The sequence below is a fragment of the Drosophila grimshawi genome, unplaced genomic scaffold (genome assembly GCF_018153295.1).
Source record: "Drosophila grimshawi isolate 15287-2541.00 unplaced genomic scaffold, ASM1815329v1 contig_311, whole genome shotgun sequence".
In the NCBI taxonomy this organism is placed as follows: domain Eukaryota; kingdom Metazoa; phylum Arthropoda; class Insecta; order Diptera; family Drosophilidae; genus Drosophila; species Drosophila grimshawi.
Window position 1 is genome coordinate 1,288,612 of NW_025063098.1, and position 15,587 is coordinate 1,304,198.

At 42.8% G+C, this 15,587-nt stretch overlaps 2 protein-coding genes across 4 annotated transcripts; one reads left to right on the plus strand and one right to left on the minus strand.

Moving 5' to 3' along the window:
* Positions 1-2,193: 2,193 nt before the first annotated feature.
* Positions 2,194-4,007, plus strand: LOC6562996 (ras-related protein Rab-23). Its single transcript, XM_001990659.3, has 2 exons — positions 2,194-2,550; positions 3,258-4,007. Exons 1-2 carry the CDS (start codon positions 2,434-2,436, stop codon positions 3,960-3,962), a joined length of 822 nt encoding a protein of 273 aa, XP_001990695.1. The 5' UTR covers positions 2,194-2,433; the 3' UTR covers positions 3,963-4,007.
* A 1,979-nt stretch (positions 4,008-5,986) lies between these two features.
* Positions 5,987-15,264, minus strand: LOC6563830 (RB1-inducible coiled-coil protein 1). Of its 3 annotated transcripts, none has more exons than XM_032737798.2 (5): positions 14,455-15,264; positions 8,595-11,718; positions 8,184-8,526; positions 8,013-8,115; positions 5,987-7,259 (listed from the first exon to the last, which is right to left on the minus strand). In XM_032737798.2, exons 2-5 carry the CDS (start codon positions 11,489-11,491, stop codon positions 6,454-6,456), a joined length of 4,149 nt encoding a protein of 1,382 aa, XP_032593689.1. In that variant the 5' UTR covers positions 11,492-11,718; positions 14,455-15,264; the 3' UTR covers positions 5,987-6,453. The 3 variants fall into 3 exon arrangements, with proteins under 3 accessions (XP_032593689.1, XP_032593688.1, XP_032593690.1); XM_032737797.2 differs by having other exon boundaries at positions 8,184-8,529; XM_032737799.2 differs by having other exon boundaries at positions 7,167-7,259; positions 8,009-8,115; positions 8,184-8,529.
* Between the last annotated feature and the right edge of the window lie 323 nt (positions 15,265-15,587).

Genomic DNA, 15,587 nt, shown 5'->3' on the forward strand with positions numbered 1-15,587 from the left:
GTTCGCATTCTTCTTCTACCTGATCTGCCCGCATTGCCAAGATGTTGTAAGCCAAGTTTTAAGCATTTAGTTCGTGCTGAAGCGCGCTGAGCAACAGGTGTGTGTTGCGCTCGCTGAGTCTTCGTGATTCCGTGGGCAACGTTTTCGGTTGATATTGGGTGTGCGTGTGTGAAGAGACTTTCACTACGGTTGAGAGCCCAAAGCCAGACAACAGGAGCAGCGACTAACTAACGCTAACATTAATTAAAGCGATTCGCACGCGTTGTCGGTATTTCCAACTCTAAGCGGTGCTTTAAGCCACTGCTGTTGCTGGCTTATGGGTTCATTTTTAACAGCTTCGCGTTTTCGCATTCGCCATATGTTGTTTAACACTACTTTTTGAACTTACAAACACATACAAACATACATACATATACGTTATGTTTGTAAATTTCTCACAAATAAACACAATGCGCCGCTTTCAGCTTTTTATGTGTGTGAGAAAATGGATATAAAACATAATATAGAACAACAACAACAAAAGAGACTTTTGTGACAGAAAAAAGCCGTTAGTGCGCGAATGGAGTATTTAAAGTTAATTTAAATAATGAGGAATTCGCGCTCATAATTGATTTAAGTAGCGCACCAGACAACAACAGCAAACATTTGCATATCTTTCCGCAGACTCATGTGGCAAGAAAACCTGCAGCAGCACTTCACTTACCACTTGCAGTGAGTAGCAGCAACAATTGGAGTTTGTTGTTGCATTTGTTGTTGTATTCACACAGATGCATTGCTGGTTGCTGTTGTGTACTTAAATGGCCAAGTTAGAATCCACATTCCTTCCACAAAGACAACACACTCACACAGTGCACACACACACACATGCAATGTATTAAAAAGGAAGTGGCCAAAGAAACGGCAGTTGACAAGAACAACAACAACAACTGCAACTTATCTGTTAGCTTGTGAGCAAAATTCAAAATAATTGCACATTCTACATAATTTAGCCCAAGCATGATGTGGAAGAAACAGCAATGATGTGCATTATTTGCAATTTCAACACAGGTAGTAAAAAGGTAGACTGCGTGCAGCTTTTTGTTGTTCTCTGCGTCCCACACACGAACACACTTACAAACACTGTTGTACATCCCAACAAGCACGCAATTCATTTGGATTTCATGTCAAGCTTCGTTGACACAACTGTTGTTGTTGTGGTTCTTTTTCTTGTTCTTGGTGGCCCACAAATGCATACATGTGTATGTATGTGTATGTGCACATATACATATGCTTATGTTTATTGAACTAGTTAAATCTATAACCGCGCTGGCCTTAATTAACATAACAATAGACAAAAACACAGCACTACACTAATAACGCCAAGCGCAAATCTCAAGTTTGCATTGTGTGTGTGTGTGTGGAAGAATATGCCCCAAAAGCGAAATAGTCACAACATAATTAGAACGAGCGAAAGGCAACAAAAGAGCGCGCGGTCAAATGTTGCACAGTGGTTTTCACATAACAAAAAACAATAGCTGATATTTAGAATTAATCTAAATGTAAATGTTATTGGAGTTTATGAATTAGAATTGAATGTTAATGATTGCTTTGAAATCGAAAGAGTTAAAGTTATTAAGACTTTAAAGTTGAGCCAGCAAAGAAGAAATTAAAAAAAAGGTTTATTTCCTTTCGAGATCATAAATAAAAACTATTTTTACATATGCCATTGTCAGTAAAGTGGCATGGTATATGGCAATCAAAACCTACGTTTAGATAGACCACCGACACACAGTTAATTCCCAAACATTTCAAAAGAATTCATAAACACGCGCTAATGTCATGCATATGTATGTATGTGTGTGTGTGTGTGTGAGAGAGAAAGAGAGAGGGAGAGATCTCTGATCTTGGCAATGGCAACCACTGTGCGACGAGCGATGCGTGAGCTGAAAGGTGTCTCTCGATAGCACCTGTTGCTCGCTTGCTATAAATGTAACCGGCTCGCGTTGCGTCTTATTAGAAGCCGCAGTCATCGCCCGCCCCGAACTCAAAACAGGAAAGCAAGAAAAAAAAGAGCGCACTTACAAAAAAAAAGAAGAAAAAAACCGGTTGCTGTGAAAATGAAAGAAAAACTTTTGTAGCCAGTGCGTTTTACAATTTGTGTGTTGTGTTAATTTTTTCGTGACGTTGGTTTTTCTTCTTTCTGTATAATTCCAGTTTCGGTATTCGATTTTTTTGGTGAAATCAATGCATAGAAAGTGAATATTGCACTTGCTTTGACATTACGCAAAGCCAAAGGCGGTGGAAAACTAAAAAGTGAAAACTGAACATTGCCAAAAAAAAAGGAAAGAAAATAAAAGAAAAACACGCATTTGGAGAGTTGGTTGCGCTAGCATTGCGTGTGCCCATCATCTGGATCCGAACCCAAACACGACAGCGGATTGTTTGGGGCCGCCGATGCGTCTGTTAATCCAAACGGCAACGGCAACGGGCGGCGCTGCTGCTGCGGCTCTGCAGTCCCAATACAATTACAGTAGCATGCGTGAGGACGACATCGAGCTCGCCATTAAGGTGGTAAGTTAAACCCCACCAATCCCCTCCCTTCACACCAATACCCCATTCAACATCCAATAGCAACAGACAGATGAATGACTTTATGTCCAATCAGCTGCTGTGGTAAAGCAAAATTATTTCGTGTGCTGTGGATAAGCGTTAAATAATAACCTCGACAATCAGAGATACCTGTTCCCACACACACACACACACACACACACACACACAGCCATATGTACGCCTAACGACAGGCAGAATAATCACGGGTCGTTTAGAGAACGGTTCTTTTATGCTTATAAATGGGGAGTTCTGAGGAAATGTAACTGAAATGACTGGTTTTCAATGTTGCATTGTTGCACTGTTGCATTCAAGCTTCCTCTTGAGGATTAAGCGAAAGCATATCCATAAATTCAAATGACTTGTCCAATCATGCAAAGCGATCATCTTTTCAAATATATTTTCTTTTTTTTCTGAAAGTTAATACAGCGGAAACAGTCGTTTCCCGAGGCCATTTACCATTTTCATAATTTCTATTCAGAAAGAATTTCAAAAATTGAGGTTAATAATTACATGAATTGAGAAATTAAATGCCTTTGCCTTTGCATTGTAATAATATAATAATTAAATATACCAATTAGTCTTAATGAGTTTTTATATAGAAATAGAATTTAATTATGTCTTCTGTCTGATAAATCGAATAATGAATCAATTTTTACTTACATTTGCAGGTGATTGTTGGCAATGGAGGCGTTGGCAAATCATCGATGATTCAGCGCTACTGCAAGGGTATATTCACCAAGGACTATAAAAAAACGATTGGCGTCGATTTTCTGGAGCGTCAGATCGAGATCGATGGCGAAGATGTGCGCATCATGCTGTGGGATACCGCTGGCCAGGAGGAATTCGATTGCATCACCAAGGCGTATTATAGGGGCGCACAGGCCTCGGTGCTGGTCTTCTCGACAACAGATCGGGCCTCGTTCGATGCGATAAAGGAGTGGAAACGGAAGGTGGAGAACGAGTGCAATGAAATACCCACAGTGATAGTCCAGAACAAGATCGATCTCATCGAGCAGGCGGTGGTCAGTGCCGACGAAGTGGAAACGTTGGCCAAAATGCTCAACTGTCGCCTCATACGCACCTCCGTTAAGGAGGACATCAATGTTGCATCCGTTTTCCGCTATTTGGCCACCAAGTGCCATCAGCTGATGACGCAAAGCTACGATCAAGCAACAGCAACAACAACCGGCGACAATGGCCAACAGCATTCAACGCATCCGCCCTACAGCAGCACGCCTACAATTAGTGCGTTCAGTCCGACCTTCACCAAGTCCAGCAGCGGCACCATCGTCCTCCGTCCGGCCAAAAAGGGTAGCGGTTCCAGTGCAGCGCGAAAGCGCAAATTTGTGCTCAAAAAGTGTGGAATATTGTGAACGGAATGGGATGGTGGGTGGAGAAGAAGGAGGAGGGGTTTTTGGAGAGGGAGGGAGGGTTATTAGTATCGCTGTTGGCAATTAAAAACTGGAGCATATTTAACGCCCAATTATTTTGTAGCCCCAAATGAAGACGTAGCCATGTAGCCAGCCAAGCGTTGGTTGCAGCTGCTGCCACAGTCAGAGTCACAGCCGCCAGAGAGCCATTCACTAGTCGTGCACAGATTCAGTTATCGCATGATGTGTGGTGAGGTGTAGAAGTAGGAGTAGGGTGACGGTAGGGGGGAAGGTGTGTATATTAAGAAATATATGCACAAGCTCTACTAATTATACACATAGCGAAAACTTCAAGCAAAATGAAATTTTAATGCCCTTGCAGAGCGTAAATAAAAATTAGTTTGCTTTTAAAACTTAAGCTAATGCTACTTAAATGTTTTCTTGGCACTTACACACACGCGTGCAGCATCATAGTTATGATGATAAAAGCAATAGCTAATATCGCTATAAAGGTATATATGTACATAATTTATATTATTAAATTGAGTTGCTTAAGCAATTTGTTAGACTCGCCTGCAAGGGTATTATTAACAATCAGCAGCGCACAAGAAGCATGAGCAATAATTTATGCAGCTATTAAAATTTGTTGTCTAATTAGCTGATAGATAACCATATAACCGACTTTTCTATGTATTATGCCCACTTTTCTATAACGGAGACTGATGTTGCACTGCATTCCATCAATATATATATATATATACATACGTATATAGAGATATACATTTGTCTGTATGCGCGCACCTGTAAAATTAATGAATGTATCCATGTCTGTGCTTTTTGGTACACCTTTGTCATGGGAATCCTTTGCCAATTAGCTATGGCGGAATGTGCAATTAACTGTTCAACTCATTTAATTATTAACCAAACCAAGAGGCATGTCAAAGCGCAATTTACTCATAATTACTATACAAATTGTTGGACACGTTTTGTCACACCGACTAATCGTGTTAAGCTTGAGAAAAGATCAGCTAAACTGTAGCCTAAACTATGCAAATATTAACTAAAGTTACATGCATCGACTTATATACATATTATTTATATAAGATTATATATATTAAACTAATAAATTATTTTGTATATTTTAAAATATCACGACTTATCAGGATTTTTTAATTATGCTGTCCCCAAAATAAAACTAGAAAAAGATTTCCAATTTCCACTGTAAATTTGGAACATTTCGCAGTTTTTCTCTGGCCGCCAAAATAAATGTGCTTTTTTTATTCACAATTTGTTTCTTTTATTTGATTTTCGCTTTTACACGTTTTTGTTATATACTTGACAATTTGTTTGTTTGTTATACCTTCGTTTATTTATTTTCTCCTTTATTTAAATTTAAATTTTTTTAAAAGTAAAATGTAGTTTTTGTGTGTGTTGTGTGTTTTCTTTATATACAGTTGCGCTTTGTTTTACTTAAGCATTTTTATCAATTTCTTAAATTTTTCACGAAATTTTTTTCACGATTGTTTATATTATTTATATTTATTTGTGTGTGTTTTGTCTGTCCTCCTGTCTGGTTTTCATTTCATGTGTGTTTTGTTTTCTTTGATTTTCTTTGTAATTAATTTATTAAACACTGAAATCAAAACGCTTTAAACGAGTGAGAGCTGAGCATAAGTGTTAAATGGGCGGGGCTACGCCTCCGCAACACAAATATAAGAAAAAGATCTCAGATTTTTTGTGAGATAAATGTATATGGGTGGGGTATGTAAGATCGGTGAAAATTCCTATAAAAAATATAATTTGTGTGTATCTTTATATCAACTTTAGTTACTAGAAAATAATGTGAATTGCAAACAATTTCTTGGCACTAAAAATTTTAAAGGGAATTATTAATATACATATATATATATATATGTATATATATATTTTTTGATTTAACGAAATCTAAATTTTTGATTATTTTGTAATATTTTGTGGTAATTTTTATTTTAAATAAAAATCGTTGGTGTTTGTATTTGTGTCTGTGTGTGTGTGTAAAAGTGTGGGTGGGTGGGTGTGTGTGTGTGTGCGCGGATTGTGTGGGACATTTATCGAACTCATTTACAGGTCTGATATAAGATTACACATTATAGATCTAGGGACTATAGACAACTACATTAGAACATTAGCCGTTAGTTTTTTTCTTTTACTGAATTTATAAACATTAAATTATTTAAGTATATAACTTTCTTCTTCATGTGCTATGTGAGTTGTTTGTGTGTGTGTTTGTGTACGTGTACGTGTATGTGTGTATGTGTGTGTAAGTTTGCCGTCGGCTCTGCTGTGGCTTACTTGTTAAGAAGGGGATTCTATATAAATAGTTAGAGTTTAGCCTAGATAAACACGTAGCGACGACCGTTGCCGATCTATGCACATACCATATATATGTAGCTCTCTCTCTCTCTATCTTCCTATATATATATATATATATATAAACTTTTGTAAATCTCATACACTATTCGGAAATGGGCAAATCGGCATCCTCCTTGCCCTCCAGCGAGCGATACTCATCGGAGTCCTCGTTTGTGGTGCTGGCACCAATCGACATTGGTAAAGTCGCCGCTGTGCATAAGTTCGGCTCGACAACAACAATATCTGAAGTAGTATCTGCTTCGGCTTCTGTTGTGGTTGCTGCAGCTATTTCTGCGGCTGTTTCTGTTGTTGTCGTTGTGGACAAATAGATGGTAACTGGCTCATCGGTCAGTTGAATGGGATTTGCATCCGAAACAAGATTGGGTTCATAAATGGGGATCGTTGTTGTTGTTGTGGTTTCCGTCTCAGGCTCCGACTGTGCCTGCTCTTGTTGTTGCTCTTGTTGTTGTGGTTGTTGTGTTAATGGGTGTGTTATTATATCAGCAGAGGCCAACAGTAGATCCAACTTTAGTTTTCTTGATGCCGTTGGCTGCTCTGTTATCACAGACTGTGCTTGAGTTGCCGCCGTTGTTGTTGCTATTGATGGTGTTGCTGCTGTTGCTGTTGTTGTTGTTGTTGCTGCTGCTGTTGCTTCGGTGCTGCTGCCACCGACAACAGAAGCACCAGCAAGCAATTCGTCTTCCTCACTTACGCTAATGTAGCGACAGCGTTCGCTGAGCAACGAGGCAGACTCGTCCTCCTCCTCGTTGACGCTGCTTATGCTCACCGTGCGCTCCTTGAAGCTGAGATAAACGCTGCTGCCGGCCAGGCTCGAGCCGGGAGCTTCGATCACATCCCGCACCGCTGTCACCAATTGGGAGCGACTAATCGCGCCGCTCGAGCTTGTTGCTATGCGGATGGAATTGAAAAAGAGCATACATTAGATAAACACGTTTGTCATTTTCAACAAAAATCTGACTTTTATCTGAATTAATAACAGCGGTTGGTCAACATTTAATGAACGCTGAAGCGTGATTTCATTTGTTTTTAGTTGTGTTTCAAATGCACAATGAGAATTCTGTTAACCAAATAAAGTTTGTACATATTCAGACTGACTCAGCTTTATTAACAAGCTTATTTAACAAATATTTGTTCATAAATTATAGGACAATGTTTGTTTTTCAAATCCAATTATTTTCAAATAATTGAAATAATACATATCGGAATTAGAGTCTAGTCTGCTGTCAAAGCTGTAAGAGAGTCTTGTATATGGATAGAGACAAACACATTCAATAAATACATATATATTTTAGTCTAGTGCTTCTACTTTTCAGCTAATTTGAATAGATCTTGTAAACAGTTCTGCTCAATTCGCTTTATACGTAACGATCTGCTCTCATCTTCTACAAGCTGGTAATCGATCGCTATCGCAATCGCTATCGATAACGATATCGTATTTTATGTACAGTGTTGCATGTTATGTTACAGATGTTATTACAGTCTGTTATCTGGCCTGCTACAAGTTGTAACTACTGTTAATCTATATACATAAGTTGCTACTTAAATAAAAGGACTTTGAGCTTGTTTTAAGTTGTAAGCATCAGCTCGTTCAGCTGGTGACTGTTTAGCTACCCGCTCGCTCTCGCTCTCGCACTCACTTACATTCCAAACGCTCGCGTCGCGGTGCATTTCGCGAGGACGACACGGGCGACAATCGGATGCGATAGAATTTGGAGCCCCTGCTCACCCGATAGCGATTTTCATCCTGTGGCGCAAAAACAACAGTTGCTTAGTTATTGGATTCGTATGCAATCTATATACCAGATAGCTCACCTTGCGCGCCTGGCAGTACTCCTTGTCGATGACGCGCCCGATTGCGTAGTAGGGCAACGGTATCTGATTCAGCTCGAGAACACCAGCAGCAGGAAGTTGTGGAGGAGGTGGTGGCGTCAGCTGCAGTGCAGCCAGACTGTCCGCATGCACAAAGTACTTGGTCACCGAATCCTGAACGACCATATACTGGCCATGCCGCATGCTCCATACCACAAACACCAGATCACCCTTGCCGCAACCCTCGAGCGTGATAAAGCGATGATTCGACGACGACGCTGATGAGGTGGCAGCGACACCACTGGATTTGGAGCGTGTCAGAGTGCCGGCCATATCAAAAGCGGAACTGCTTAGAGATTGAAAATAATTGGATTGAAATTATATAATATATATATATGGAAATTGTTAGCTAACCTTCTCATTGCTGCCACACTGGACTCCATTTCGAGACGCTTGCCCTTCTCCAGGCAGAGCTCCTCCTCGAGGCGATTCTTGTCGCGATTGAGATACTCGATCTTCTCCTTGAGCCAACTGTTGCCATCCTCGTTGGTCAGCAGATCGAAGCGTGTCTTCAGTGTATAATTCTCCTGGTTGAGCAGGCGATTCTGTTCGCGCAGCATGTCCAGCTGTCGCTCCTTATCCTCCAGCATGTCCTTCAATATGGACACATTCACCATCACAGATTCTGAGTTAAGTTGTGGCAACGATTGCTGCTGCTGCTGCTCCTGTTGTCGGGATTCCCAGAGAGCACGCTCAGCTTGGACAGCTTCGCTGATTGCACGATCGCGTTGGGCAAGCAAATCCTGACGTTGTTGCGCCAACAGCTGCTCCACATCGAGACTGGCAACGCTGGCGCTGCTTGTCGGTCGCTCCACCTTCTCCAGGCTGCTGTCCGACGGCGACCGTTCCATCGAGGTCATCAGCTTGAAGCGGCACCGCAGCGATTCCAACTCCGTTTTGTGCTCGTGGATCAACTCTTCGCGTGCCTGCGCCACTGCGGCCAGCTTCTCCTGCTCGGCAGCGATCAGCTGTTGGCGCAATTGCTCCAGCTGCTCCAACTGTTCCAGCTGCTGCAGTTGCTGCTGCTGCTGATCACGCTGCTGCAGTTGCTGCTGCTGCTGATCCCGCTGCTCGCACTGCATGCGCAACAATTGCCACTTGTCCTGCAGCAGCTGCAGCTCCGACTGCAGCTCATCCTGATAGTGCGTGGTCAGCTCACTGCGCAGGCTGCTCAGATTGGAGCGTGCCATGGCCAGGCACTGCAGCGCCAGCTTGGACATGGCCTGCAGTGCATCCCGCAGCCGCTGCACACTTCCCGCATTGTCATCCGTCAGCGTGCTGGCGCTCAGCATCAGCAGCTGCTCTGTGGCTGTGCTGCGTGCAATTTGGCCAGCAATCAGACTGGTGCTTGACGTGCTCACACTTTGCTTACAGACGGGAGAAGCAGCAGCCGTATCCGTATCCGCATCCGTATCCAGCTCCAGCTGCTCACCGATGTCCTTGTTGCGCTGCACAAAGAACTGCAACACTGGTGCCATATCGGGCAACTGGAGCTGGGTGGCCAGCTCAGGCAGCTGGATGGACAGAAGCTCGATGTCGGAGCGACTGAGTTGGGGCAGACGTGTGTCGAAGCTCAGCTCGGGATGCTCGTTGGCAAACGTTGGCGGCATATCGGCCATGCCCGGAAAAAGGATATTCAAGAAGTGACCGTCGAAGCTATTATTGAACAGGCGACGCCGTTGCAGCTCCTCGCCATGGATGCGATCAAAGTCGACGGAGAGACGCGATGCCCACAAGCGGAACTTATCGGAGAAGATCTTGCGACGGACGACTTCCGTGACGGCTGCCACATAAGTGGACGGCGCCCGATGGATCTGCTCGATGATGCTGATGTGTCGCTCGGCACGGCGCAGGCAGCGATGATAGAATAGCAAACGATTATCGAACTCGCTCATCCCATTCTCGATCCAGACGATTCGACGCAGACGCGTGTGCAGATTCCGGCCGAGCTCATCCTTGGCATTCGCAATGCAACGACAATACTCCCGAATGCGCAAATGATTCTCGAGCATCACCTGCAGCTGGGAGCGATGCGACAGACACAAATCCGGCAGCACTGAATCGTCCCGCAAATTCAACGCACGCGACTCATTCTGCTGCAGGGCTGTGGCCTGTTCCCGCTGATCCTGCACCATTTTGCGTATCTTGTACTTGAGCTCGTCGAGCCGATACAGGCGATCACTCAGGCCCTTGATCTCCTTAACGTCCGTCTGCTTGGCCACCTTGATGATGTTCTGCACGTCCAGCTTGAGTTTGTCGTAAATCTCCACGGAGAAGGTCTCCAAACCTTGGACACACTCATCGCACATCTGCTGCAGTGCTGTGTGATTACCTTTCGAGCTAATCCATTGCAGCAGATTCAGCTGATGCTGCTGCTGTTGTTGGTGCTTGGAGGATGTTTGCTCCTCTTGCTCCTCGAGTTCATGGCCCATTTTGAGTTTCTTGTTGGGCGATGTGCTGCTGCTGCTCTTCTCCACACTACTCTCACTGCCCGGCTCACCAGCCGACTCCCCCGTCTCGCGTTGCATCTGCTCCACATCCTCGTTGTCGAGCAGCTCGTCGAAGCCATGGAAATCAGCCTGGGCTAGCGTCATCAGAGCGGGCAGAATTGGTATGCGTGCCAGTTGCTTGAGATCATCGCCAAAGTTGCGCAACAGCTCCAAATAACTCTCGCGCTGCTCCAGATGCCGATCGAAGGCCAAACAAAAGTTGTGGAAACGTTCGCTGAACTCGCTCGTCACATCCTCCATGTTGGCGACCACAGCCGACCAGCCCTGCTGCTGCAGATGCTGTTCGTGGACGAGACGCTCGCAGAGCTGCTCCTCCTTACGGCCCATTTCGCGCATGTGCTGCGCGAGCGCCGACCGTTGACGCACTGTCTCCAGCACCGCGGGCAACCTATGGCTGTTGTCCACCTGACGCTGCAGTTCCGCATCGAATGCATCATTTGATGAACCACCGGAAGCGCCACCGCCGCCGCCGCTAGCTCCGCTTGCTATCGTGGGCGCCAGTCGCTCGTCGCCGGTGAGAAACATGAAAATGGGATTCGTGTCGGTGCCGGCAGAGTAGCAGGATACCTGTGTGGAGTGTGTCAGCATCTCGCCGCCGCTCACCAGCAGCACAATATTGGCAGCGGGCAGGCCATGCAACCGCTGAATTGTCTCCTTCAGATTCTCCACCGAGGACAAAGCGACGGTCATGTCGAAGCTCAGCATGCGACCGACATCCACATGAAATACGTACAGCATCATGGGCGCTGATTTCTCCTCAGGGGTCGCCGGGATCGAGTTTGATTAACAATATTTATTGGATGGGGTGGGGGTTGGGCTTCTCCTACTGCTCCTCCTCCAGCTCCTCCTTCCACCTTCTCCTTCACTTCAGCTTCTTCCTCTTGTCTCGTTTTTGTTTGGCAGTGCTAAGGCTTTCAGTGTTCATGCGTCTTTCTTTATGTGTGGTGCTGCCACCTAGTGTTGAGAGGCTGCAATGAAAAACAAATCAACTTAAGAGAAGATATACATATATATGTATACATTGAATTGTATGTAAGTAATAACGTGTTAACAGTGGCGCAGTTTCAGAGGGATTTTATGTATGTTGCTAATGCTTTCTGTGTTCATACGTCTTTCTTTTTGTGTGGTGCTGCCACCTAGTGTTGAGAGGCTGCATTGCAAAGCACGTTAGCATAAGAGAGAGATACATATACACAATACATATATATATTATGTATGTAGTAATGAGTTAACAGTGGCGCAGTTTTAACAGGGGTTTTATTTACACGATACTCATTGGTTGATATTTGTTTTCTATCTATTCGAGACGCACGTGGGCTGGTTTTTACTGTTACTGTTAACACAGTCTACTGTTAATGTGATCTACTGTTAGCGATAACATGCCAACTAGATTAGACAGTGTGGCGCTGCTGGGGGTGTCCAGTAGTTCAAATTTTGAGTGACTAGCCTGATTGCTGCTGGCCGCCATCGTTATAAAGTTGGAATTAATACGGAAAATTGTTTCTGGTTGTTTATTCTACTCTCGTTTTTGTATTCATAATAATAGTGTTTACAAATTGTCTGGCAAACTTTGGCAAGCAGCATTCTTGAAGCGATAAGAATATAAGAAAAATAAAACGCCGCTCTAGCTAAATTACACACGCGCAAACAACAACAATAGCAACAACAACATGGATTATTACTATCAACACACCTAAGGCAAAAACAAAATTTAAACAACAAAAAATGAAAACAACGTCTAGACTTGCGGGCGTAACAAATACAACTGACAGCCATTGACGCCGACGCTGACGTCGACGCTCACGTCGCTGCTATTAAGCGAGAGAGCAGCGGTACACGTGTGCTTTGTGCTCTCACGATCCCACTATTTAAATGGATGCGAGAGAGAGAGAGAGAGACAGAGCGACAGAGGAGAGAGCGAGTGCGAGCGATTTACAGGGGAATAATGCGTTTTGTATTTATTACCTGCGTCGCCTTTTGCTAACGTAAACTTGTATTCTTTTTTTTTCTTTTTTGGTTCTTACCTACACAGGCCAATTTCATAATTTTGGGAAATTTCTTTCATATTTCTTAGATTTACTTTATTAAGTATATAATAAAACCCTACGCGAAAAATATATGCCTATACTGCTGGAAAATGTAAAAAATGCTCGTTGTCTTGTGAGTTAAACTGTTTTTCTTTAGTCTTACGATTTAACATGAAATAGTAGTAATTGCAGCAGCAGCAGCTGCAAATGACAGCATTGCCTTTCGATTACTCATCAGTGAAACTGATCGCCGCATTCACCGTTATTCACCTGATAATGGCTTATCAACCAAATTAAGTACAAAGACTATGCCTGCATATACACATATACATACACACGCACACACACACACATACTTGTACAGGTGACTGTGTGACATACAGTGTAATTAAAGCGCATAAATCAACTTTGCTGACAAAGATAACAGCTGTTAGCATACGAAAAGGGATGAGGAGGAGGGGTAACTTTGCAGACTGCCCTGAACTCTGCTTGCTGGGGTCATTCAGCAGCATCTCTTAATACGCTAACTGATTACATTTCAACAACAGCAGTCACAACGTCAACGCTGACGACGACGACGTCAGAGTTTATCGCCGCTTTGTCACTTTGCAGGGGGGCAACAACAACAGCAGCACGAAATCAAGAGAAGGAACTCTAACACACACGCACACCTACACACACATATACAAAGTACGTACGCACAATGCGAATGTCACATTTTGTTTTTGTGAAGTCGCAAAAAAAAAATAACGCGTAAATATTGTTATTGTTGGCAATGGCCACATCACATACACACAGACACAGACGCATACACATATAGTATCGCAGTAGGCACACTACTTAGACTAGCAGCGCAAGCAAAATTTCAAGGCAACAGAAAATCAAAGTACGATAAATGAATAACAAGGCCAGTTAAACAGTAGAACTTACAGAGTATTTTAAAATCCTGTTCTTTAAAAACGGTCAGGCAGCTGTTTGGGAACAGCTGATGCGTGATCACAGCACGATTACATTTGTGTAACAGCAACAACAAGTTTATGATGCATATGCATGCATATGATATTATTGTCGCACAGTTGGCAGCACTGGCCACTACCAACACTATGAGTGTGTGTGTGTGTTTGTGCATTGTTTTGGCCTGCACTTTGTTATTTTCCATTACGTTGCATTATTCTACGCGCCGATTGTTTTGGAGTAGCCAAAGAACTGAGAGAAATCGTAGACACACAGGTGGAGAAAAAGAGAGAGAGAGAGAGACCAAGAAATGACAGTTGCAATTACCAACGTTATAATTTCTGGGAAAACTAATTTAGATATGCGCTTTATATATGTAAATTGTTGCAATTAATTGTAATTTGGCTCGAACTGACGCACACAAACCAACAAACGAACATACCACAAAAAATAACAAGGGCAAGCAAGGCAAAAAAACAAGGGTTGCCTGCGCTGACGTTCAAAAAGAAAATGGCAGCAGGTGCAGGGCTGCATTTGCCACAAGAGAGAGAGGGGAATGGCAAGGAATGAAGTGGAAAGGGCTGGGAAGGGAAAGGGTATTATAGGCGGCTATATTCAAAATGAATGTAACTAAAAGGGCATCATTGATAGTTGCTTTGGGTGGATCCTTATGCATAAACTATAACTATGTTTCTTAATTAAAACGGTGTGCATCGCACTTACCTTGTAATCTTTAATCAATTTTCACAATGGCGCCTGTATATGTGTGTCTGTCTGTTTATATGCGTATGTTCGAGTGTTTGTTTGTTTGTTTTGTGGTGTGTTTTGGTTTTAATCAATTGTGAACGCTCACAAACACGAACGCTGCAAACGGTTTGACATCAGCTGTGGCTATATGTGAGCGTGTGTGTGTGTGTGCTTCTGTGTGTATTTGAGTTTGTGTGCGTGTCAGCAGCAGCAACGACGCTGACGTCTCAGTCCAAAACAAAAGCTGCTGTTATCCAGCTTTTGCTTTTCCTTTCGCTCCTTCAGCTCCCTTCGCTTCTCTTTCAGCGTTACTGTTAGCGTCAGCGCCAGCTTTTTTCCTTCTTTTAATTTATGTGTTCTTATTTATTTTTTATCGCATTGCTTTTGTCTGCTCATTCGCTGGCTGTTTTCCTTATTATCTGTTTTCTGTTTTCGTTGCGTATAAAAAAACACGATTCTATGCGCAAAAGCTGCCTAAAAACTCGCGCGATATATTTTAAAATGTTGCGTTTTGTTTTCGTTTTGCTTTATTTCCTCTTTTTTTTGTTGGGCCTTTTTGTGTGTTTCGTTTCCCCCTTAATCTATTTCTTTGTCTATCACAATTGCGTTGTTGTTGCTGCTGCTGTTGTTGTTGTTGTTGCTCTGCTGGTCGCTGCTGCTGTGCTTTGTTGTTGTTGGCAGTTGTATTTCACGTCAGTTTTTTGCCATTTACATGCTGTGCCGTTGGGCTCTGGTTAGTTTTTAATATTATATCAATTTCACACACGCATATTGCTGAATTACTTAAATTTCTAATTAAATTAAACAGTATAAAAATGAAATAACGCACTTTCGTAGTTCCTCTTTCTTCTTCTTTTTTAATAATAACAGCGACAATAACGTTAACATTTGGTCACCTGTTATTTACAGCGTACAAAATTCAATTTATGCATATGCTACCCAAAGAGGGTTATTTAACATAAATGAATCATGACAACATTTATTATACAGGTAAGTGTGAAGTAGTGTAAGCGTAAACATACAAAATAAAACTAAGTTTGTTTGAATTGGATTGAAAAACGGCGTTAGCGATTCAAAAACAGCTGTAATCGATAGATTATGTTACGCCA